At 37.3% G+C, this 24,775-nt stretch overlaps 1 protein-coding gene across 1 annotated transcript in view; it reads left to right on the forward strand.

Annotated features, from left to right (window-relative positions):
* The first annotated feature begins 15,169 nt into the window (after positions 1 to 15,169).
* Positions 15,170 to 24,775, forward strand: part of znf385b (zinc finger protein 385B) — a 64,721-nt gene continuing 55,115 nt past the window's right edge. The window contains exon 1 of the mRNA XM_016293873.1: positions 15,170 to 15,309. Within this exon, the coding sequence (XP_016149359.1) occupies positions 15,300 to 15,309 (10 nt within the window). The 5' untranslated portion in view covers positions 15,170 to 15,299. The remainder of the gene's footprint in view (positions 15,310 to 24,775) is intronic.

Genomic DNA, 24,775 nt, shown 5'->3' on the forward strand with positions numbered 1-24,775 from the left:
GACCTGAAAGCCGCTATCAAAGCAACCTGGGCTCCCATACCACCTCAGCAGTGCCACAGGCTGATTGTCTCCATGCCACGCCGCACTGATGCAGTAATTCATGCAAAAGGAGGCCCAACCAAGTATTGAGTACATGTACAGTAAATTAACATACTTTCCAGAAGGCCAACAATTCACTAAAAATGTTTTTTTTATTGGTCTTATGAAGTATTCTAATTTGTTGAGATAGTGAATTGGTGGGTTTTTGTGAAATGTGAGCCAAAATCATCCCAATTAAATGAACCAAAGACTTAAACTACTTCAGTCTCTGTGGATTGAATTTATTTAATACACGAGTTTCACAATTTGAGTTGAATTACTGAAATAAATGAACTTTTCCACGACATTCTAATTTATTGAGATGCACCTGTATTTTAAAAAATTAAAATAAATGTTTCTATAATTTATCTAAAAATATATCTTAAAATATATTTCCTGAGCACCAAATCAGCATATTAGAATGATTCCTGAAGAATCATATGATAGGCTTCTAAAGACTTGAGATATGGATGTTGAAAATTCAGCTTTGCATCACAGGAATAAAATACATTTTAACATAGAAAACAATTATTTTTTTAATTTTACAGTGTTACTGTTATTACTGTATTTGCAGCCTTGATGAACATAAAGAAAACTCGCTGACTCCAGACTGTTGGTTGCTAGTGTATGCCACAGATGACGTCAATAAAGCTTAACTTGTATTGAACTCGAGGAATTCCCTCAACCTCATTCAGATTTTGGCATGACTTGTGGTATTCGGTATGAATACAAATATACTTAAAATGAAGCAAGTCGTTATTTTCAAAACATCACAAATAATTTAATGTGAAGCTCAGCAATGAAATGGGAATCTATTAAAGGGGTAATTTCATGAGGGATCAAATTTCCCTTAATCTTGTGAGATAAAAGAGTTCATTGTACACTGTAAAAAGTAATGAGTTGCACTTACTTGGAAAACCTGTGGAAACTGATTGCCTCAAATTTCTCAAGCAAATTAGTTTATCATTTTTGAGTTAATAAAACTTACTGTAACTTTGTATAGGTAACTTGTGTATATGTATAGGTTACCAGAAAACTTGAGTGTTGCTAACTCAATTTGACAAGTTCAGCCAACGTAGAGATTTAAGTTAAGCTAAAGTTAAGTTAAACTCAAACAAAACAGTTCTCTTAACAAGTCTGCTTTGTTCACATTACTAGACAAATGTGTGGAAACTGATTGCCTTAAATTTCTCCACTCTTAAAATAAAGGTGCTTCACGATGCCATAGAAGAACCTTTTTGTCTAAATGGTTCCATAAAGAACCTTTAACATCTGAAGAATCTTTCTGTTTCACAAAAGATTCTTCGTGGCGAAAGAAGGTTCTTCAGATTATAAAAAGGTAAGAAAGAGATGGTTCTTTAAAGAACCTTTGACTGAATGGTTCTTTGTGGAACCAAAAATGGTTCTTCTATGGCATCGCTTGAAGAACCTTTTGAAGCACCTTTATTTTTAAGAGTGTAAGCTGTACTCAAAACTTGAAGTAGTTAATACAAAGACAGAAAACAGATTGTTAGCACAACAATAGGGCATTTATTTGTTTAAAACAATGTTACTTCAAGTCATTACTTTTTAAGCATGCTATCAAATCAACAATTTAACACTGTAAGAAAAATTGCACATACTGCACTCAGGAAATAAATTGAAAAAAAAAACACAAAAAAACATCAACATCCCTTTTATGACACCTTGTAAATCTAGATTTACAATTTTCTAGAATTACCTTTTTCTAAATCAATAATGATCAATCATGAACAATTACACTGAAAAATACTCCATCACGCCACAATGACATGTTTGTACATCAGAAGACTTTTCAGAGATTGCATTCTAGGTGCAGCCATTGAATGAAATCAAAGGTGTCCTTCAGTACTGGAGGATACTATAATTTCATAGCATAGATGAGTCCAAAGAGCAGGCATATGTCTTGGGGAGGATTTTCCAGATCATCCAATACAATTGTACCTTCCAAAATTATTGCAGTAGAAGTAGCAGAACACATTAATGTTTTTGTCATATGCTGCAATTACCAAAATCCAGTAAATATATTAAGTTATTAATATAAATATGATGATTGTGAAACGCTCTACTGGATTATGAGGCAGCAACAGCTTGTGGGCAAGCCAAAAAGCTGAAGTCTTACTATTATTTGACAGCTTGAAGAAAAAAAGATTCAGAACTCTTATCTGTAAAAAACTAAAAACCTTAACCATTTCAAATTGTATTCACTCTAAAACTGTATTCATTGTTCTTTGCACCAGACATTGGAAACAGACCTTTAATCCAACAAACTAGATGCTTGTAAGTACTGTTTACTAAAGTTGTTTAGTTTAACTATTGCATCCACCTGAAAGTTCACATAACACAGTGTAATTAAGTAAAATCAACAAATTTGTAAAAATCAGTTATGTTTACTCGCTTTTCTTAAGTAGATTCAGTGATTACTTTTTACAGTGACTACGAAAACATACTGAAGCTTTCAAACATCAGAACTCTCCCCACAGTGAGAGAAAAAATAAAAACAAATATATATATATTTATGTCAACAGCTGTTATTACATTATCAGATCATTTACTTGCTCACTCGTGTTGATGTAATATATATGAAGCAGATTGTTTTTTTTTTCTGATATCGATAACAGAAAAATGAACTAAAGTAAAACTGTTGAAAATTTGTGTTAATCCTGACTGCGTTTAGCACCTGCGGATTTTTCATATTTTTGGCAACTGAAATTTAACAGGATTCCTGATAATTTAATGTCTGACCTTAACAGTTTGAGTGGCACATTCCATCACAGATTTTAGTGTAGATCTTTTACTGTGTAATTCAGGCTTTGAAGAGGCTGATACTGAAGAATGTTGGCTGTTGGAACGAACCTGTTCTTTTGTGAGTGAACGCAACATAGCAGTCCTCAATTCACATGCAAACAGAGTGTTTACATAAAAGTCTTAAAGGCACAGCACCAAAAAAAATAAAATAAAAACACTTGTTTAGTGCTAAGGTTCAGAAAGAGGATGAGAAATGGTCATTAAAAACTAAATCATGACTGTTTGGGGTAAAAAAAAAAAAAAAGACTAAAATGTAAGTGTCCTGAGAGGGTTAAATTAGATTTCAAAATGCATGATATGACCCTTTTAAATGTCAGTGAACACCCAAATCTTGCACAAAAATTAAGAATTATATTAATCAATAGCCTAGAAGAGAGAATTTACAGTATCAGACAGCCACAGCAATTCCGCAAATTGCCTTTTCTATTCTCATGCCCCATGTTTCCACAGCCTGAGGGGCACGATTGGGTTTGTATTTTGCCCCGGCCCCGGCCTGAAGAAATCACAGCAGGATTAAGCAGTTGTGCAGCACCTGACACGAGTGATCATTCTGGTCACCATGGGGCTGCAGCTCAAATGGCGATGACAAACAACCAGTACCCGGCCGCTAATTCAATCAGCACTCTACTGGCATGAGAAGGAGCTCTCACAGCGAGATTGGCCCCTGGCTTTGATAAGGTCCTCCGCGGAAGTCCTAAAATAAAGCCGTTTAAGGAGAAACAAAGGCAGGTAAAGGACTCTGGAAGATTCAGGAGGGGTCAAGAGAACAGGATAGTGAGAGATAAAGATAGATAGATAGACTGGCCCGAGGGGAGGGCTGAAAGAATTTAAAGAGGACCGGGGTTTGAGACAGAACAGGCAGTCCACATTCCAACATGTTTTGATGTCTAATGTGCAGAAGAATCCTGTTAGAGCCAGCGACAGCAGCGAGTGATTCTGGGATTGGGCTCTCCCGTTGAGGTATGCAATCCACACCGGAGTTCATTAGTGCAATGTGTCTAACATCTTTTATTTGGAGTCTCTTAAGCAGATTTTATATTGTCTAGTGAGCTTATTTGATTTACGATCTGGTAAAGGCAACCAGCCATGCTGAGTGAAATATTTGTGTCCCGGCTGCAGAGATTCCCAGCGTGCGATGTGTCCAAGAGCGTGCAACCTTCCGCCACCTATTGGTCTAGAATTATTAGGGCACATAGAGGGATTGGGGAAATTTATATATAATATATATATAAATTTATATTATTTATATTTATATATAAATACATATATTTTTTTACGTCGTCTCCCATCTCCTGTACACGTTCACATTGCACATATGCAGGGACTCCCAACACATTGAAGAAATTAAAATAGGAGTAGCAGAACACATTAATGTTTTTGTCATATGCTGCAATTACCAAAATCCAGTAAATATATTAAGTTATTAATATAAATATGATGATTGTGAAACGCTCTACTGGATTATGAGGCAGCAACAGCTTGTGGGCAAGCCAAAAAGCTGAAGTCTTACTATTATTTGACAGCTTGAAGAAAAAAAGATTCAGAACTCTTATCTGTAAAAAACTAAAAACCTTAACCATTTCAAATTGTATTCACTCTAAAACTGTATTCATTGTTCTTTGCACCAGACATTGGAAACAGACCTTTAATCCAACAAACTAGATGCTTGTAAGTACTGTTTACTAAAGTTGTTTAGTTTAACTATTGCATCCACCTGAAAGTTCACATAACACAGTGTAATTAAGTAAAATCAACAAATTTGTAAAAATCAGTTATGTTTACTCGCTTTTCTTAAGTAGATTCAGTGATTACTTTTTACAGTGACTACGAAAACATACTGAAGCTTTCAAACATCAGAACTCTCCCCACAGTGAGAGAAAAAATAAAAACAAATATATATATATTTATGTCAACAGCTGTTATTACATTATCAGATCATTTACTTGCTCACTCGTGTTGATGTAATATATATGAAGCAGATTGTTTTTTTTTTCTGATATCGATAACAGAAAAATGAACTAAAGTAAAACTGTTGAAAATTTGTGTTAATCCTGACTGCGTTTAGCACCTGCGGATTTTTCATATTTTTGGCAACTGAAATTTAACAGGATTCCTGATAATTTAATGTCTGACCTTAACAGTTTGAGTGGCACATTCCATCACAGATTTTAGTGTAGATCTTTTACTGTGTAATTCAGGCTTTGAAGAGGCTGATACTGAAGAATGTTGGCTGTTGGAACGAACCTGTTCTTTTGTGAGTGAACGCAACATAGCAGTCCTCAATTCACATGCAAACAGAGTGTTTACATAAAAGTCTTAAAGGCACAGCACCAAAAAAAATAAAATAAAAACACTTGTTTAGTGCTAAGGTTCAGAAAGAGGATGAGAAATGGTCATTAAAAACTAAATCATGACTGTTTGGGGTAAAAAAAAAAAAAAAAGACTAAAATGTAAGTGTCCTGAGAGGGTTAAATTAGATTTCAAAATGCATGATATGACCCTTTTAAATGTCAGTGAACACCCAAATCTTGCACAAAAATTAAGAATTATATTAATCAATAGCCTAGAAGAGAGAATTTACAGTATCAGACAGCCACAGCAATTCCGCAAATTGCCTTTTCTATTCTCATGCCCCATGTTTCCACAGCCTGAGGGGCACGATTGGGTTTGTATTTTGCCCCGGCCCCGGCCTGAAGAAATCACAGCAGGATTAAGCAGTTGTGCAGCACCTGACACGAGTGATCATTCTGGTCACCATGGGGCTGCAGCTCAAATGGCGATGACAAACAACCAGTACCCGGCCGCTAATTCAATCAGCACTCTACTGGCATGAGAAGGAGCTCTCACAGCGAGATTGGCCCCTGGCTTTGATAAGGTCCTCCGCGGAAGTCCTAAAATAAAGCCGTTTAAGGAGAAACAAAGGCAGGTAAAGGACTCTGGAAGATTCAGGAGGGGTCAAGAGAACAGGATAGTGAGAGATAAAGATAGATAGATAGACTGGCCCGAGGGGAGGGCTGAAAGAATTTAAAGAGGACCGGGGTTTGAGACAGAACAGGCAGTCCACATTCCAACATGTTTTGATGTCTAATGTGCAGAAGAATCCTGTTAGAGCCAGCGACAGCAGCGAGTGATTCTGGGATTGGGCTCTCCCGTTGAGGTATGCAATCCACACCGGAGTTCATTAGTGCAATGTGTCTAACATCTTTTATTTGGAGTCTCTTAAGCAGATTTTATATTGTCTAGTGAGCTTATTTGATTTACGATCTGGTAAAGGCAACCAGCCATGCTGAGTGAAATATTTGTGTCCCGGCTGCAGAGATTCCCAGCGTGCGATGTGTCCAAGAGCGTGAAGACTGCAGGAAATAAATCTTGAAATTGGGAAAATGTGAACTTGCAGAAGTGGAATTTTTGTAGTGGCTGTCATTCTGATCTAATGCCCGGAGAGAAAGCGATAAAACATTGTTTCATTCTGAACCGTGTGAAATCGGAAAGGCCTAAAGGGTTTTCCCTGTGTGTTCCAGACGCAAGACATGTCAGACACCAGATCGGCTCTGATTTTGCTAGTTTGCTGACTCACAGGGCAGCTTGAGATTTACCTTGAGTTACTCTTTTAATGAGAACCACCTCAGACTCACACAACCGCCCATAAAGTTGACCTGAAATCATAATTGCATATATTTACTTTGCTTGGTCTTAATGTGCATCATTCTTTATTGCATGATATTCATATTCATATTATTTCATATTTTATTTAAACATTAAAGGCTAATAATAATAATAGTTATGCATTTATTACTTTTTTCCCCTCTGTAAAATAATAATAAATTAGAGCAAATATTAACACTGATGTCTTAGTATTTATAATTTTTTATTATTATTGTATAAACATTTCAAAGTATTACTTCTACTATTAATAATAATGTGTTTTATTACTTTCTCCTGTTAAATTGTAATCAATTTACCTAAATAATAATAGTAAGAATTATTGTCATTGTTAATAATAATAATAACAGGCACTGAAGAATTATGCTCTCCACCTTGACAGAAGTTAAGCAACAGGTTTTCCCTGCAGAATCAAAATCACTGCACACTAGAGGAAACCGTTGTGGCTCAGAAATTCCTCTTTGTCTCAGATGTTTCTTCTAAATTGCTTTTGGGGAAATCAAAAACAAATAGAAACAAATTAAACAGTTGTTTGGGTACAGTAAGCCATAAAATCAATTTGAATTATAAAGCTCAGATCATTTGCTCTTGGATGAATTTGGTGAGAAATATTTGAGTTGATTTGACTTTTGATTGTAGACTTTTTCTGTTCGAAGCACTGTTTGAGACATTGCTGAGATGCAAGAGACTTGAACAAAATTGCCATTGCTCTCCATTTAATATGATTGCTGTGTGGGAGAAACAGTTGAGATATTAAAAATAATAATTTGTAATTTTTTTTTCTTATTGGCTTATTCAGACAAGATATATTAGGTTTGTTCAAGTAAAGTTAAGATCTGTTATATCTAGGCGTACAATTCTGATCATTTTTAATCATTTTATGTGATGACATTGTTATTTACTTATCCCTATATCTAATGTTTTTTCCTGTGGAATAAAAAAAGAAACATTTTGCAACTTCAAACAGCTGTTTTCCATATAATCCTTAGTATTGCAAATAATGACAGAATTGTCATTTTTGGGTGAACCGACCCTTTAATTGTCATGTCAGCTCATAAAATGGTCAAACTACATGTATTCCTCATTGTCCTTGTCTGCTTGCCTGGCATCTGCTGGCTGCAACCCACCTTTGAGTCTATTAGCTTGCTTAGTGTGCCATCCTCTTAAGGCTCAATGTGTTCTGTACCTGATTTAACACTAATGTTCCTGTGATTGACTCAATCCCACCTCTTGTCTTTGCTCTGCCCTTTACAGCATTAACAAACTGAAGATCTCTCCTGCATGTCCATGTCCTCGTCCTCATTAGCAAACTGTTGCCACAGGCTCTCTTTGTTTGTGTTGTACACCACCCACACTTTAAACATAGTCATGTAAAGGTCTGGCACCCTCGAATCTAATGATATCTTAAAGGGGTTGTTCATTGAGATTTTACTTTTTTAACATTAGTTAGTGTGTAATGTTGCTGTTTGAGCATAAACAATATCTGCAAAGTTACGAAGCTGAAAGTTCAATGCAAACGGAGATATTGTCTTTTAAAATTCTCGCAGTTTAATGCCTACAAAAACGGCTGGGAGGGACTACAACAAGTTTCTGCCCGGGTTCGTGACATCACAACCCCAGATAACCCCCGCCCCCGGGAAGAGGCAGCAAAGGGGGCGAGGCCATGCTGCGCTGCTTTAGAGAAGAGGAAGAGAAAACTAGAGGTGCATGTAAAAATCTGTTCATATATGAATCGCGATTCTGTCTTCTAACGATTCTAATGGATTCACAAATTTCAAAATCAATGTTCTAAAGCAGCAGTTCTTAATACTGTTCCTCACATCCCCCTGCTCTGCATCTCTCTCTCTCTTTCTCTCTCTCTCTCTCTCTCTCTCTCTCTCTCTCATTCAGCTCAGCTCCAACAATGAACTGTTCCAATTATACACTTATTTTCACATAGCTTTGAGACGCATTAAACATGGACGCGCATGCGGTTGCTGTACTGTATTAAAGAGGTCATATGATGCAATTTCAAGTTTTCCTTTCTCTTTGGAGTGTTACAAGCTGATTGTGCATAGATAAGATCCCTGAAGTTGCAAAGACTAAAGTCTCAAAACCAAAGAGATATTCTTTATCAAAGTTAAGACTCTGCCACGCCCCCCTAAAACGGCTTGTTTTAACACGCCCCCACATATCTACCTCACTATGTGGAAATATTAGCATAATGCCGGCCAAATGTTTACTCAAAGAAAGAAGGCGTGGTTTCGGTAACCGCCGTTAGTGTTGAAGCAGTCATGTCAGGGAGACGCTGTGTGTTTCTAGGCGAAAGCAAAAGCACTTTATTTGGCCTTCCGAAAGTAGATGCATTTAGGAATCTTTAAGATTACTTACAACAGAACAGCAATGCATTTTATGGACGACCGTTTCGTGAACCTAGGAGAGGAGGTAATTCTGACTTTGCTATGACAATCTGGCGCTTCTGAATTCGGCTACTGTTTTGTTTTAGTTTAAGTATTTGCTATTGACTGTTCAAATGCGGAGTTTTGAGAGAGAGAGAGCGAGAGAGAGAGAGAGAGAGAGGCAGGGCATAGAGGACCTACAATAATGTACAGTATTTGAAAAATAATGTGTTTTTTGAACATTAAAGCATGTCAACATATTCTGTTACTCCAAATACACAAAATAATGATCTTTAAAAAAGCATCATATGACCCCTTTAAAGCTTTAATCAGGATAAAGCCGTATATTAAAAGCTAACATAAGCAGTAGCATTTACAACAGCGTATCTAAAAGTATGAGACAACAACAATCAAAAAACATAGGCCTACCATTAAAAGCCGTGCTTGCACAGGTTCTGCACGATCCTCTTCAATAATATCCTCTCCTTCTCAATCGGGCTGAAATTGATAAGCGATATTAACGATGCCGTTGTTTACAATACAACCGGAGCACATGCCGCACAATCAAAACACATTGGGCTAGCTAACAAATCAGAGCCCATCACCTATTTCTGAGGGCGGGGCTTCATAAAAAACAGGAAAAGATCAGCCCGTTTCTCAGAGAAGGGACGGAACTGTGTGGAATAAAGGTAACTTATGTGAAAAATAAGGTTTTTTTTTTTTAACACATGTTAGACTGCACCCTATAAACACAACCAAGCCTAGAAAAAACCCAGTGAACCACCCCTTTAATGAAATACTGTTACACTGTATGGCTTTTATAGCGGCATATTATATCATTTTTTTATTTAATAATTAAATTGTTTTCAATTCTTTAAACTGTCTCTGTTCCTAAATAGCTTTTAATAATTAAAGGTTTGAAAACAAACAATATGGGAACAAAAATACCTCATTTGTATTTAAAACATAAATGCGTCAGAATATCCTATTGAAGAATTTTTAAAGCTTTTGTAAGCTGTTGTGTGCACTGCAAAAAAAATGGTGTAGGAACAGTTTTCACTCAGAAATTGCTAGTAAATTTCACAAACAACTACAAATAGACAACAATTAACACATTTAATTAAACAGTTTGCAGTTTACTTAAGTCAATAAGATTAATTAATAAGAGGTCAATTATTCAGATGTATAATTGAGAAAACACACTTTTCTTTGTTTAATGGTGCTATATAAATAAAATTAACATTGATACTAGCAACCACATAGCGACACCCTAGCATTGTGCTGGTTTTGCTCAGGCAAAATCTAAATATAACAATTTAGTTTTATGGCTGCTGTAACTCTTCATTGCATTAAAAATATTCATGAGTGAGGAGATTCCCAGATACTTCTGAGAGATGCTTTTATTTTGCTTGGCTAGCCTTTTTCCATCTCATTTCTAAGATATATTTTATTTTTATTTTAAAGTGTATTGATCTGTCTTCTGGGAAATGGCAACTGAAATCTGTATATTATAAAACAGATTATGACCATCTGAAGCAATTGACTCACTGTAAGAAGACACAAACCGCCCGGTACTCTGTTCCTTTTTCTTCTGCACTCGCTATTGTCCAGAAGAAAGATTATTTATAACTCTGAGGCCTGACAGCATCCTTATAGAGGAAGGCATTATTTACTGCGATTCCTGACTGTTCACACATGCTATACTATCCTAGACAATGACGACAGGCCAAACAAGCGCTTAGGGCAGCAGTTCTCAAATGAATGTCTTTGACAGCACCAAGGTGAAATGGAGCAGTTAACGAAATGTCTCAAACAGCACCCTCAGCGCTCACAATGCTATACTTTGCCGTGTGGGCTGTTGGGTAATAGTCCCCCGTAAAGTTTGCAACAGTGTGGGCTGGGCAAAAGCAGCACTATATGAATTTCTTTAGTAGAACACAGAAGTAGAATGTTTTGTCTTTAACTTTTGCAATGTATTTTCTTTTTACTTGTTTGTATCTACTTTTAAAACTGCTAAAACTATTAAACTATAAAAGCTGAAAATCATTTCGTTCATTAAAATAATTAAATACAATATAAATATTAGATCAGTTAGTTCTGTTCTAATTTTTAAGAAGTACTGAAATGACTAAAACTGAAATAAAAATAAGTAATAATAATAAAGTTAAAAGTTAAAACTAATAAAAACAACAAAAGCACATAAAATAACTAAAACTTAAAACTGAAAAAATGGAAGACTGAAGGACTTCCTTAAAGTGATAGACCCAAAAATTTTAATCTTGTCATCTATCATTTACTCAGCCTTATGTCCTTCCAAACTCATAAGACTTTGGATAATCTTTGAAACCCAAATTAAGGTTTTAATGGAACCTAAAAGAGGTTTCAGTCCCATCATTGAAAGTCCAGGGGCCTGATGTATAAATGTTGCGTATGCACAAAATGGGCGTGGAAATGTGCGTATGCAATTTTCCACGCACATATCGGTATTTATAAAAAATAAACTAGACATAAATATGTGTGCACCATACAGACACTCTAAACCATGCGTACGCACTCTGAATAATGACGTTAAGCACTGAAATTTCATGAAATTATTATCCAGAAATTACAACATTTTTATATGAATTTAAACAGAAATATTTGCAGTGGATGTGCTGCTTTCGAACAATTTTCCTGTGGTATGCGATTTAATGTTTTAATCACAGCGAGGATTGCTTGGCGCATGACAATTCCACTTTAAATTGTGTTCTAAATAGCAAAACTCATGTTCTGAGAAAATACTTTTGCGCGAATAATAATGATCATTTTTGTGAACTTAACTTTGTTTGATGGCTTTGGAACATAGACGGTAACGACAGACATGAGGATGCACTCGTTGATCAAACAGCCCATTGGCTGGTTTGAACAGGTCCGATGACAGTATAACCTCTGTTCACAGTCGCCGCGCACAGATAGTTGCCTAATGAGACAGTTACCCTTTCGTGCTCTTCCCAATATTGTGACAAACACCATATTTAAAAAAGATAGAATTTGAAGGAAACTGTAAGATATGCACGTTTTATTTTCAAAATGTTTTGTTATTGACGCGGTGAGTCAGACAGCTATTTACACTGCAAAAAAATAAGGCCTATCTCTTTCCATAAAAATATAGGCTATAAACATTCTAAAATATATGTTTACCTTTTAAGCAAATTGTATAAATTAGAATAGTGATGTCTCAAAACGCATTTATAGTCCGTATCTCATATTTACCCTTAACTGCATTAAACATGGTGTCACGTGGATGGAATATGCATGGAAATGATATGCAGATGGCGTTATGCAAACGTTATTAAAACTAAGCATTGTAAGCTCCATAAATGACTATTTCGGGGAGGAGACGGGGTGGAGATTAATGTACGCACAATCTTCCGCTGACTGGGTATTACAAAGGGAATTTTGTAATACGCATGGCTTTATAAATCTCAAAAACTTTTGTACGTACGCAAAATCTAGCTTTTGTGCGTACGCACACATTTAGGATGAAATCTACGTAAAGTTTTATACATGAGGCCCCAGGTTCAAAAAGGCATAAAATTAATTCACATGAATCAAGACCCCTCGATTCAAATGGATTTGTTTAACGAAGTCTTTATGAACTTTTTGGATCTTCTAAGTTTTGGTTACCTGGATTTTCAGTGGGGCAACAGAAACCAGAGGGTTCCATTAAAAATGTCCCAATTTGTGTTTCGAAGATTAACCAAAATATTGTGGGTTTGGAATGACGTGGGGCATAAAAATGACAGAATTTTCATTTTTGAGTAAACCATCCCTTTAAAGGGGTCATATGATGCGATTTCAAGTTTTCCTTTCTCTTTGGAGTGTTACAAGCTCTTGGTGCATAAAAAAGATCTGTAAAGTTGCAAGACTAAAGTCTCAAATCCAAAGAGATATTCTTTATAAAAGTTAAGAGTCAGCCACACCTACCTAAAACGGCTCGTTCTAACACGCCCCACATATCTACGTCACTATGTGGAAATATTAGCATAATGCCGCCGAAATGTGCACGCAAAGAAAGAAGGCGTGGTTTCAGAAACAGCAGAAGTGTTAATCCAGCCATGTCAGAGAGACGCTGTGTGTTTCAGTGCGAAAGCAAAAGCACTTTATTTGGCCTTCTAGAAGTAGATGCAATTAGGAATCATTGGTTAAGCAATTCTTTTTCGGGGCAGAAGCAAACTTCACACTGTGCAACACTCCGAATTCAAGACTGCATTGTATTGTCAATGGAAAGAATCCTTGATATGCTTCCTATATTTATAGTTCCCCCTTAGCTTTGCATGTTGTTGTAAACAGAGAAAGGTTAGAGTAGATTTCAGAACGTAATGGAGGCAGTCTACTAAGTGATCAGCGCTTGTAAGGCCTCTCTATCCAGCACTGTAACCAGAGAAGGAGACAAACTTTCAGTTGCAGAAATGCTGCAAACAGATGCCGCTGTCCCTGTCGCTGTAAATCACATCTGCACCTCCTGGGGGAGGGTGCGATAACCCATCATAACCTCCTAGGCTCCGCGGGCACCGACTGGACCCTGGAATATTTGTCGTGATGATCAGGACAGCGGTGTTGGGAGAAGTGCGAAGCATTGTTGTGCAAACCATTGTTCTCCGAAGCGGATTTCTGCTGAAAAGGATATGGAAATTGCTGCTGTAACAGGTTTGTCAGCTCATTGTAACTCTTATGGACTCTGCAACCTAATCTAAGACACTAAAATAATAATTCTGGTATGTCCGAGTGGACTGCAATTACAAGTTTCCATTCAAGTCGAACGTGTAGGTCGGAAACCAGATCTAGGCACTTCAAAAACAAGGTTGTGTGAAAGTAGGAGTGGTTGAATGTAATCTCATTTTGCCATTTTGTTCTCCGTCCTTCCTCAGCTCCAACCCTTGCCTGTCTCTCTATCTCTCCTTTGTAAGCTCTCGGATTTACATGCCGTGATCCGTTGTATTCATGAATGTGAGGTCTTTGCACTGATCGCGAGCCAGAAGAGTAACTTGATCCCAAGAGAATTCTGTTTAATTTCTTTCAAAATGTTCCCTAGGAAACTTGATACCAGATGAAGGGCTTCGAGACCTGAAAAAAGCCCACTCACAGATGTTTCACCTCCCAGATTTGCAGCTCCTCTCCACCTGTGTATTTCTGTGGTCGGTTGTTTTCTCTGAGAGCGGATCTGGTTTCGTTAGCGATCCTGGCGTATTTGCGCACGCAGGGTCTGCTATGACAGAATCATATTATGATTTCTCTGCAAATACGGCACATCGCTACAGCTCAGACACAATTTTGTTTTCATTGTAGGCGCTGTCACTTATCTCGGTGGCTGACGTGCTTTTCTGTTCAGAGGTTCTGTTGTTTAGTTGTATTTACTGCATCTGTACTTTGTCAAGGTTGCTGGTTTTCTTTTGGACACAGAGGAGAGGTGGTCTGCCACAATATGTCTTTAAAGGATCGGATAGCACATATTTACTGTACTGTACTGATCTGAGATTTCAATAAACCACAGAATTGATATATTTAGCATTTTAGCAGTCTTTTTTTTTTGCTAAGTAGCGTAAATGTATATATTACTGATTAAAAGTTTAGAGACAGTGTTTTTTTGAAAGAAATGAATACAAATCAGCTATGTGAAATTAAGCTGATCAAAAGTGACAGTGAAGACTTATTATAGACTTCTACTCATGTTCATGTTAATATGATGAAAATGAGATTGTTAATGATATATAAAATGGTACATGATGGTAAACAGGATTTCTTTAGCCATGCACATTAGATATTTCTCGATTTATTAGTGCACCCCACACCTTACTTTCATAAGGGACATTTTGTTTAATATTTGATCCAAATCTTAACTGGAGCATTTATAGCACTCACTCTCCAACACTGACTGTTTCTGAGTCTGTGTTCCAGCGTTCACAAAGTGAGCCTGGGGTTGCCCCTGATTTACAACATCCAGATTCCTACAAGCTGAATCACAGCCAGGTGCGCGATTTCCAAAGCAGATCGGCCAAAACCCCGTCTGATCAGCTGCTCTGCTGATTTTACACAGCTTCTCGTGCCACATCCACAGCGCAGCGACCCAGATTCTCCCTTTTTCTTCACGCTCAGAGGGACTGTGGGAGCCGCATCTGCCGACTACGTCTCTGGGTAGACTCTCTCTCTCTCTCTCTCTCTCTCTCTCCGCTTCATCTCAGCTAAGAGCAGCACGCGTTCAGAGTGTATTCTCTCTCTGTCAGCGCTGTACTGCACGGACTGCTCTTGCACGAGTGCTTCATCACTGAGCTTGACCGGCACAGAAACCCTCACCAGCTGCGCCTAAACACAGCCATGCTCTTAGGTGAGTATGGTTTATGGCATCGATTCGTCTGCATGCTTCTTTTCCTGTGCAGCACAGTGGTAAACATCTGAAAGAATGTGTAGAATGGACCTGCCTTCAAACCAGATATGTAGTTGAAAGCGGCTTGTGATTTATTTTTATATTTCGCTTTGCTGTTTGTTTGCCAGGGGAACTGAGCTTTGAAATACAACTGTGCTCTGGATTTATGTAAGAGATCCTGTCAGGACCATTATTTTGTTTATGTGGGTTAAGTTTGTGCCACCGCTAATACAGCGTGACACCTTAGGCTGATGTTAACTTCTCTAAACAGACTGAATGTATCCTTATTGCAATAAAGACAATTGATAGTTTATTTAAAGATCAGATTTGATATTATAATACCTGACGGCTTACAGTATGACCAGATGTATAGTTTTGTCATAATTTGTTCAATTGTTGTATTTCTGACACACTTGATTGAGTTCTCCTCAATTATTTTCAATGCTGAACATATTTTATCTAGAATTTTTTCGCGTCATACTCACACCTACCCGCTCTGAATGCATGCTGATCACCCTCGTAGCATGACATTGCGGCTTACGTGCTCAACCACCGACGTGTGGGTGTTCGTGAGGGATCGGGCTCCTTCAAAAGCTCATTGATACGAGCGCGATGGAAAGCCTCTCCGAGGAGCGCCTCGTTCGATGAAGTACTAACGCAGTGCCACATTCCAGAGAAGTGCAACTTGGAATAATCTGGCATGTCTGTGGGGAGCGAAGGCTTGAAATTGCTGTTGATGGTCTCTGTGCGGCTGTCTCCCTGTCTCCCGAAGCCCCCCGTGGAGAAGACCTGGGGGCTCAGTCTTTTGCCAGAAATTTAGCAGCTTCGTTAAGCTTGTAGCTCCATTGCACTAATAGAGTGACTAAAAGAATCAGTGCAAGGTTTTTTTTTAACATTCAAATACTTTTTTTATGCCCCATTTTAATGTGCAGAGACTGTAAGTAAGCCATTTATGGGGTGATTTGACCGAAAAGAGTAAACACTGTGGCTCTGTGGCTATATCAAAACATTGTGCTGTTTGTTTAAGTATCCCGACACGAGTTTGGGCCGAGACGATCTGCTGGATCAGGGAAGACTGTGTGTGCTCATGGAAACCAGTTTTATTGAGTGGCATTAGTGGCACAGAAATCACATAATTTATAGTTTGACAGCATTTGTGGTTTAATGATAGTTAACACAAAAAAAATCATTGTGACTCCTTTTTTCCCCAAAACAACTTATGGATTTTGTTTTGTTTTATTTTTAATTTTTTTTATTATATTTTATTTTGTTTTGTTTGAACATTTTATTTAATTATTTAATTTAATTTGTCACAAAAAAGAAAATAATACATTTAATAAATAGTTTTTTCCCCCCTGTGGTATTTATTTATTTATTGTTTTCTCTCAAACAAGTGCATCCATGTTCTTTTCACAGTGTGGAGGTGTAGTACATGACTTCTCATCTCATCAGTTGCTCAATACAGAATACTAATCGAAAACTGGTCTAGTTTTTCATCCAGAAATGTTCACCCACTACTACCACTTTTAGAAGTTTTTATGCCCACACAGATATATTCAAACATTCACGACATTCCATATACCCAAAATAATGTTTCAAAGCAGATTTTACATCATTTGATATCAGAAAATAATGTCTCTCATTGAGGAGGCATTTGCATAATCAGGTTTCTTAAATTGGTGTATATGTGATTAAATATTTAAGCACTGTATTTGAGCATCATCCCCTGTGAACAAAAGAGGTTTTGTTGATCTTGGGAGAAGCAAGAAGCGTGTGCTCTCTCTCTCTCTCTCTCTCTCACCGTTTCCTCTATCTGTCAGAGGAATCTGATAGTTGAGTGTTGAAAGAAGGAATGCTCTTTGGCTTGCTATACTTGACTTCATGAGACAGATTAGACCATCTTAATTATGATCCATACCCTCCAGTCCTGTTGTGCTGCCCTGTTGGCCAGTTGCGCAATTGTTATACCTTAAATAAAACTTGAAATCAAAATGGTCATGAAATGCTTGCTGACTCATAAGTATGTTGCATAAAGAAAATAAAAAGGCAGATTTGTTGGTTTCTTAATCGCTTTTCAAAAGTTTGGGTTCGGTAAGATTTTTACATGTTTTTGAAAGAAGTCTCTTATTATTACCAAGCATGCATTTATTTGATTAAATCTACATTAAAAACCGTAATATTGTGGAATAATATTGCAATTTAAAATAACTGTTTTCTGTTTTAATATATGTTCAAATGTATTTTATTCCTGTGATGGCAAAGCTAATTTTTCAGCATCATTACTCCAGTCTTCAGTGTCACATGATCCCTCAGAAATCTAATATGTTGATTTGGTGCTAAAAAAAACGATTTATCTAATTATTTTTGTGGATTCTGTAATACGTGTTTTTCAAGATTATTTGATGAATAGAAAGTTCTAAAGAACAGTGTTTATTTGAAATAGATATTTTTGTACCACTGTGAAAGTCTTTACTGTTACTTTTGACCAATTGAATGTGTCCTTGCTGAATAAAAGTATTAAGGTTTAAATATGAAATTTATTTTTGCGTCACCTCTGAAATGACTTTTTCTGTGATGTCACCAAACCCCTTTACTTCAAACATCTGGCTCCATTCTGGTTTATATCACCCACTTTTAACAATACAATCAATTTTTGAGTCCCACTGTACGTTTAGTATATTCGCAAAATAGGTTGCAAACAGAATTTCTCACTGAATTTAAATTTCCTGTGTACAAGTATAACATATTTCATTTTTTTTTCTTGCAGAAAAGTGACCAAAGATTAACCAACCAATATTAAGTGGAAAAAAATATATACAAAAAATGTTACCTTAAATAAAGGCACATGACAAGTGTTTAGTTCAGTGCATCCTATTTTACTTTATTTTAACTTGATAAAACAGCTCTCTGGAATACTTTATTCTGGTTGGCCAATCACTAGATTCTGTGGTCAGATATATTTGTTTAATGGCTGCTATAAATTTATGACTGTATGACTTAATTATAGAGACACATTTACTAAGAAGAGAAATTAAATTCACACTCCATATTTACCATTCTGTTCATTCACATTTTTTAAAATAACCTTTAATTAAAAACTTTCATATACTCCTATATTCATGTTGTTCTAAACCTATATGGCTTTCTTTCTTCTGTGAAGATATTGGATTTTAAATTTTTTTTGGTCCATAAAATGAAAGCCAGTGGGGTACAATGTTGTTTGGACCCTGAAAATATCATAATTTGTGTTCCACATAAGAAAGTAAGTCATACAGGTTTGGAACGACATAAGGGTATGTGAATAATGACAGAAACTTAATTTGGACTCTCCCTTTAAGCTCAGATATATCAGTATGCAAAACAAGTGAGACTCTGAGGTCCATTGTTTTAAAATATTCCCAAATCATTAAGGGAAATAAGATTGCAGGTACCAAGTGTCTTGTGTTGCCATGGTAGACTGCACTGATATGCATGACAATTACCCTGGTCACCATTTGTGGACCTGATCTCCCGTCTCTTATCTGTAATTAGAGTCGAAGCGCTCTTCCACGCTTCACTGCGAAGTAATCGTAATTGCAAACATTTGTTATAGCAAACAACTCTGTCAGCAGTAACAGTGATAAATCTACAGGCCTCTCTCATTGACCTTAGGTTAATACAGCCGCCGTTTTGGTTTTAATTGACGCAAAAGCGTAACTCCTGCCCAGGAGGAATGGCACAGAAAGACGTACATAGCGAATGTGTCAGCCGTAGCTTTAAGCGATGCAATAATCCCCTTGACAGGATTTGATTTGCATGCGCTTCTATGCTTCTCACTGAACTGAATATTAATGGCCAGTATTGTTTGATAAAGTAAAATCAGAGAATACATTGGGGAGAGAGAGAGAGAAGTCTCTTGGAGCATAGCCTACGCGGCACAAGAGCAAACCTACCAGGGCCGACGCAAGGTATATTTCGAACCAGCCCTTGGGGTTTTGGAGTGTCGTGCCAAGTTGCCAACGCTCAGAGCTGGCTTTTAGCAGGCATTTGAGATTCTTTGACAAAAAAACACCCAAAGCACATTAACATGGGTGGCCGGAGGGTGCATTCAGTCTGTCTGTATGTTTAAGTGTCTGTCTGCTCAAGGGATGTTGTTACCAGAGAGAGTCAGGCTTGTTAGGGACGGAGTTTGGGCTCGAGCATGGCAAGAGGTTCTCCTGTTCCTGCTGTTCCTTAGTCTCCATGGAAACCACAGAGCTGAAACAACAAGTACTGCCGCTGGTAAAATCACTTTATGAAAGTAATTTGCACAGCAAGAGAGTTGCGTTTGGATACAAGCACGTTGGTCGCAGCAAACCCGAGTGTACTCTTAAGAGAGTGGTATTTACGTTTCCGTTTTTGACCGTTCTTGTGTTAAAAGCAAAAACAGCCCACTCGGATACCGTGTTAGCTTATGCTGAGCCACATGAAAAGCACAAATGTGTCATTTGATCCTGGCCTGGCTTTTATACGACAATCAGGTGAACACGTGCAGCTCTAATTGTATCACTCGCTCTTTACGGGAGGTTTGTTAATGCAGATCTGTTTCCAAAATGGGGTCTTGTCGCTCCGCTCGCTGAATGTGACAGAGAATGTTCTTAGTGTGAATAATGAAACATGCTCCCCGAGTCGTGTGCCAGTGATCCCGTGACAGCCCGGTTTAATGATCTTGTTATTGTTCTTTGCAGAACAGATGTTGGTGACTTAACGATTGTTTGCGTTTTGTGATCTCCCACTTTTCCGAACATTACAGTCTCGTAAATCTCTGTGTTTGAGTTGCGCTGCATCTATTTGCATTTTATTGTGAGCTTTTAATTAACAGTGCTTCTTGCTAAGCCAGATATTACTGTTATTGTTATTCATACTTGGGGTTAGGAGTTTTTTGGGGGGTTTTAAATCACATGGGGTCCAAAGTAAGCTTTTAAGTTTGTGTGTTCTGTTGTTGCTTAGATCCTCTTTTGGTCAAATAAATGTCTTTGTTTTTTTTAATTCACAGATCAACTTTGGTACCCAGTGGAAGATGAAACTTCTTGCATTTCTGGTGTACAATTTACGCATGTGAATGAATGGAAGTGAACTGAGTGCAATCTTGTGTGACCGTAGCCTTAAAAATTTAAACGGATAGTTCCAGTCCTTGATTCTGATTGGTTGAGCCTCATTCAAAGCCGTTGTAAATTTTTACAAACTTACACCTTTGACCTTTGACATCAGTATTTCTAGTGGAAGGATGATATTTAATGATTTCACTTTAAAAAGTAACATACTGATATACAGTGGGTACGGAAAGTATTCAGACCCCCTTAAATTTTTCACTCTTTGTTATATTGCAGCCATTTGCTAAAATCATTTAAGTAAATTTTTTTTCCTCATTAATGTACACACAGCACCCCATATTGACAGAAAAACACAGAATTGTTGACATTTTTGCAGATTTATTAAAAAAGAAAAACTGAAATATCACATGGTCCTAAGTATTCAGACCCTCCTTTAATATATGTATTGTGTGGTAACCGTTTTATAAAATCAATAAGCCCCAAGAAGCTGGTTTACAGTGAATTTAGAGTGACTAATAGGCTTTGTTTGACCTGACGCAAAGCAGCAATTTAGCGAGATCTAAAACCATTTTAGTTATTTTAGTACGCTAAAACCATTTTGAACACTTCAGCAAAACACCCTATTAACTACCTAACAACCACCTAGAACACCACATAGCATTGCTCTAAAACGTTCAGAACACTTTAGCGACCCCCTGGAAAAGCTTTAGCAATCACACAGAACACCCTAGCAACTGTGTTAAACACCACTCAGAGCATCTTAGCAATAGTATCAAACAACTAGAAGACTCTTTGCAAAAGGCGAAATCACTCACATTTTCTTTTGGAAGTGTAAATATTTAGTTTGATTTTACTCTTCCCTTTTCTTCATCCCAGCTTTTAACAGTTTACTGTGATATTGGGAGGACTGAATGTTTTCGTCTAGATACAGTTTTCAGAAAACGCCTAGGGAAACTAGTAATCATATTATTGACAAGCTGCCAACATGTCAGGCATTCTCGGCTGAAGTGTTGTAGCTGAATAACTGGACACAGTCTACTTTCTTTCTTTCTTTCTTTCTTTCTTTCATTCTTTCTTTCTTCTGGTGGTTTTGCTTTGATATATTTGATATTGGTGGTATTTCTTTCATGCTCTTTTTCACCAACATTACGTATCTTATGCATGTCTCTCAATGAGCTGAATGTTTCCTTTCCCATCCTCCCCAGAGTGGACACAAATTTAGCTGTGGCCCCATTGCTGGCACGTCTCAGTGTTGTGAGTTCACAGGTGCCCAGAAAGCAGGTGATGGATCACTTGAACGTTCCCAGAGCATTGTCTCCCAGTCATTATCCTCCCGAGAACCTCTAATCCTTCTGTCAACATGAGAGTATATTACACCAAACGATCCATCTGCGGACACGCACATCTTCTGCACTTCATTCTGACGGTGAGGGTCTGACAGCTGTGGATTTTGGTGGTGGGATGCATTGCGTCTTCTGAGCATCCAAACACAAGAAGTTTGCTTCAGTTCTTGCCCTTTGATTCCACCCTCATCTTCCTCCAGCTCCTCCGTCTTCTTCCAGCCTTTATCTCTCTTTCCATCCGCCATCTCTTGCAGGTGGATTGAATCAATCTCAGTGAGTCACTCCGGGGTATATATATATATATAGAGAGAGAGTAAAATAAGTGTAAAAGATTCACCACCCACTATTCCACAGGGTGATTGAGAAAGCGAGGGTAACCTTTCTCGGTATAGCTGAAATGCATCTGCTCATTTGCACTTTCACTCGTGGACCTCGCTTCCATTTGCACGCTCACTTTTAGTAGGTCTTACACCTGAAGGAGGGGGCGAAACTTTACCATAATCTCCCACAAAATGTGTTACAAAACAATCTGTAGCGGTCTGGTTCTTGTATGTATTGCTCAAAAGCCAGTATTTGAGATAAGTTAACCAATTTTATTGTGAAGTACTGTTTGAGTGCACTAAACAGATGGTACACAGCAGCGACACTTTGAGAATGGGATGATGTGTTTTGTAACATTATCTTTGTGTTCATTCAACTAAAGTCAGAAACATTTTTATTATAAGTATGCAAAGACAGATGTGACTGAGCCAGCAAGTCATTTCAGGCAAGGTTCCATACAGTACTGTGCTGAAAGTAACAACCCTCAGACCTCAAGGGGGCGATATAGTCACCTTTAAATGTGTGTGTTAAAAATCCAAGGAATTCTTCTGTATTTGGATTTTAATGAGACACTATTTGAAGAGGACTCTATTGATAATAATCGATAACAGTTGTGCTGCTTAATATTTTTGTGTACACCGTGATACTTTTTTCAGGATTTTTTGATGACTAGAAAGTTCTAAAGAACAGCATTAATTTGAAAAAAAAAAAATAGTCGTAACAATGTAAAAAGTATTTACTGCCACTTTTGACCAGTTAACTATGGAAGGCTGTTTCCATCATTGGATGGGTGGGTGGATGGATGGATGGATGGATGGATGGATGGATGGATGGATAGATAGACAGACAGACAGACAGACAGACAGACAGACAGATAGATAGATAGATAGATAGATAGATAGATAGATAGATAGATAGATAGATAGATAGATAGATAGATCAGCATGACAATGCTCCGTTGTGACCTGTGGATGCTCACGTAATTCCAAGCTGTTCATTGCATCACCTGGCAATCTAATCATTCCCTGTAGCACAAGGACACACACTCATTGTAAGGCATTATTTAATTTATCCCGCTGTCAGGAGATTTTTATTAGAAGCCACACCAACTTAATTTTCACAAATTGTGTTTAAAGGCACAGGCTGTGCCTTTTCTTTCTCGCTCTGATGCGGACCTGAAGCACTGGCTTGTAAATCTGCATTTAAATTGAATTTAGGACATTATTAGATTTGCCTGAAATAGTGATGGCTTTGCATGTGTCGTCTACATGTGAACGGCTCCACTGAAAAAACACACTTGAGCAGATGTGTCTCATTAAGTAGTTTCATCCAACCGCAGTCACTATGCCATCTAAGAGACGGGCTCATTATACCTGCGATGGACAGCCTATATCACCCTTTGTGGCATCTAGTCTGACAGAGAATGTGCCAAAATTATGCCTTCTGTTTACTTTTCAGCACCACTCATGATCTATGACTGACTTCATAAAGCCATAAGCTGGCTAATAGTTTATCTATTTCAGTATCATATCCATTTACACTAGACAGTCAGTCAATACTAAGCCCAGACTTATTAAATCCAAAAATATGTTTTGATGTCAACATGAAATCAAGATTGATCACATTAACTTTTTTTTTTCTTTGTCGCCCTATTGCAACTCTGTCACAATATGAATTTATCTCACAAATCTAATCTCACTTTCTCACAGTGTGACTTTATATCTCACAGTTGTAACTTTGTCACATGCTTGCAACTTTATATCACACAATGTGACTTTATATCTCAAAATTGTTAATTTGTGACTCAATGTGTCTATGTGCTGTATTACAAAGTGCTTTTATATCTCACAGTTCTAACTTTGTATGCTGCAATATGACTAGTCTTCATTGTCACATGATCTTTCAGAAATTATTCTAATATGCTGCTTTGGTGCTTAAGAAACATTTCTTATAATTATCAATGTTGAAAACAGTTGTGCTGCTTAGGTTTTTTTTTTTTTTTGTGGAAATCATAATACACAAGGATGCATTGATAGATGGAGAGGTCAAAAGAACAGCATTTTTTGAATATAATTATTTTGTAACATTGTAAATATTTGTAATTTTTGATCAATTTAATGTGTCCTTGCTTAATAAAATGTATTAATTTCTTTAAAAAAAAAAGTTTAATCTTAAAATTGAGACAACTGTAACTTTAAATGCCAGTGTGCCTTTTCTCAAATCCCATCATTTAGAAATATCAGGTTATGGAAGTAAATAGGTTGCAAATTGCACTTCATGCTGACTTTAAAATGTGTGTGTGTGTGTGTGTGTGTGTGTGTGCATGTTTATGTGGTTTATGAGGACACAAATTTGTATAATAACATGGGTATGACATAGGTATTACAACGAGAAGGTGATTTATGAGGACATTTTAAGTGTTATAATTCAAAAGGCTTATAAATAATTCAGAATGAGTTTTTTTGAAAATCTAAAAATGCAGAAAGTTTCCTGTAAGGGGTAGGTTTAGGTGTAGGGTTGGTGTAGGTCAGGGGTAGGCAAGTTCGGTCCTAGAGAGCCGCAGTCCTGCAGAGTTCAGCTCCAACCCTGAAGAAAAAAACTCACCTGCCTATAGCCTTAGTAATCCTGAAGACATTGATTAACTTGTTCAGGTGTGTTTGATTAGGGTTGGAGCTGAACTCTGCAGGACTG

Source organism: Sinocyclocheilus grahami, unplaced genomic scaffold (genome assembly GCF_001515645.1).
Source record: "Sinocyclocheilus grahami isolate Dianchi unplaced genomic scaffold, SAMN03320097.WGS_v1.1 scaffold308.1, whole genome shotgun sequence".
Lineage (NCBI taxonomy): Eukaryota > Metazoa > Chordata > Actinopteri > Cypriniformes > Cyprinidae > Sinocyclocheilus > Sinocyclocheilus grahami.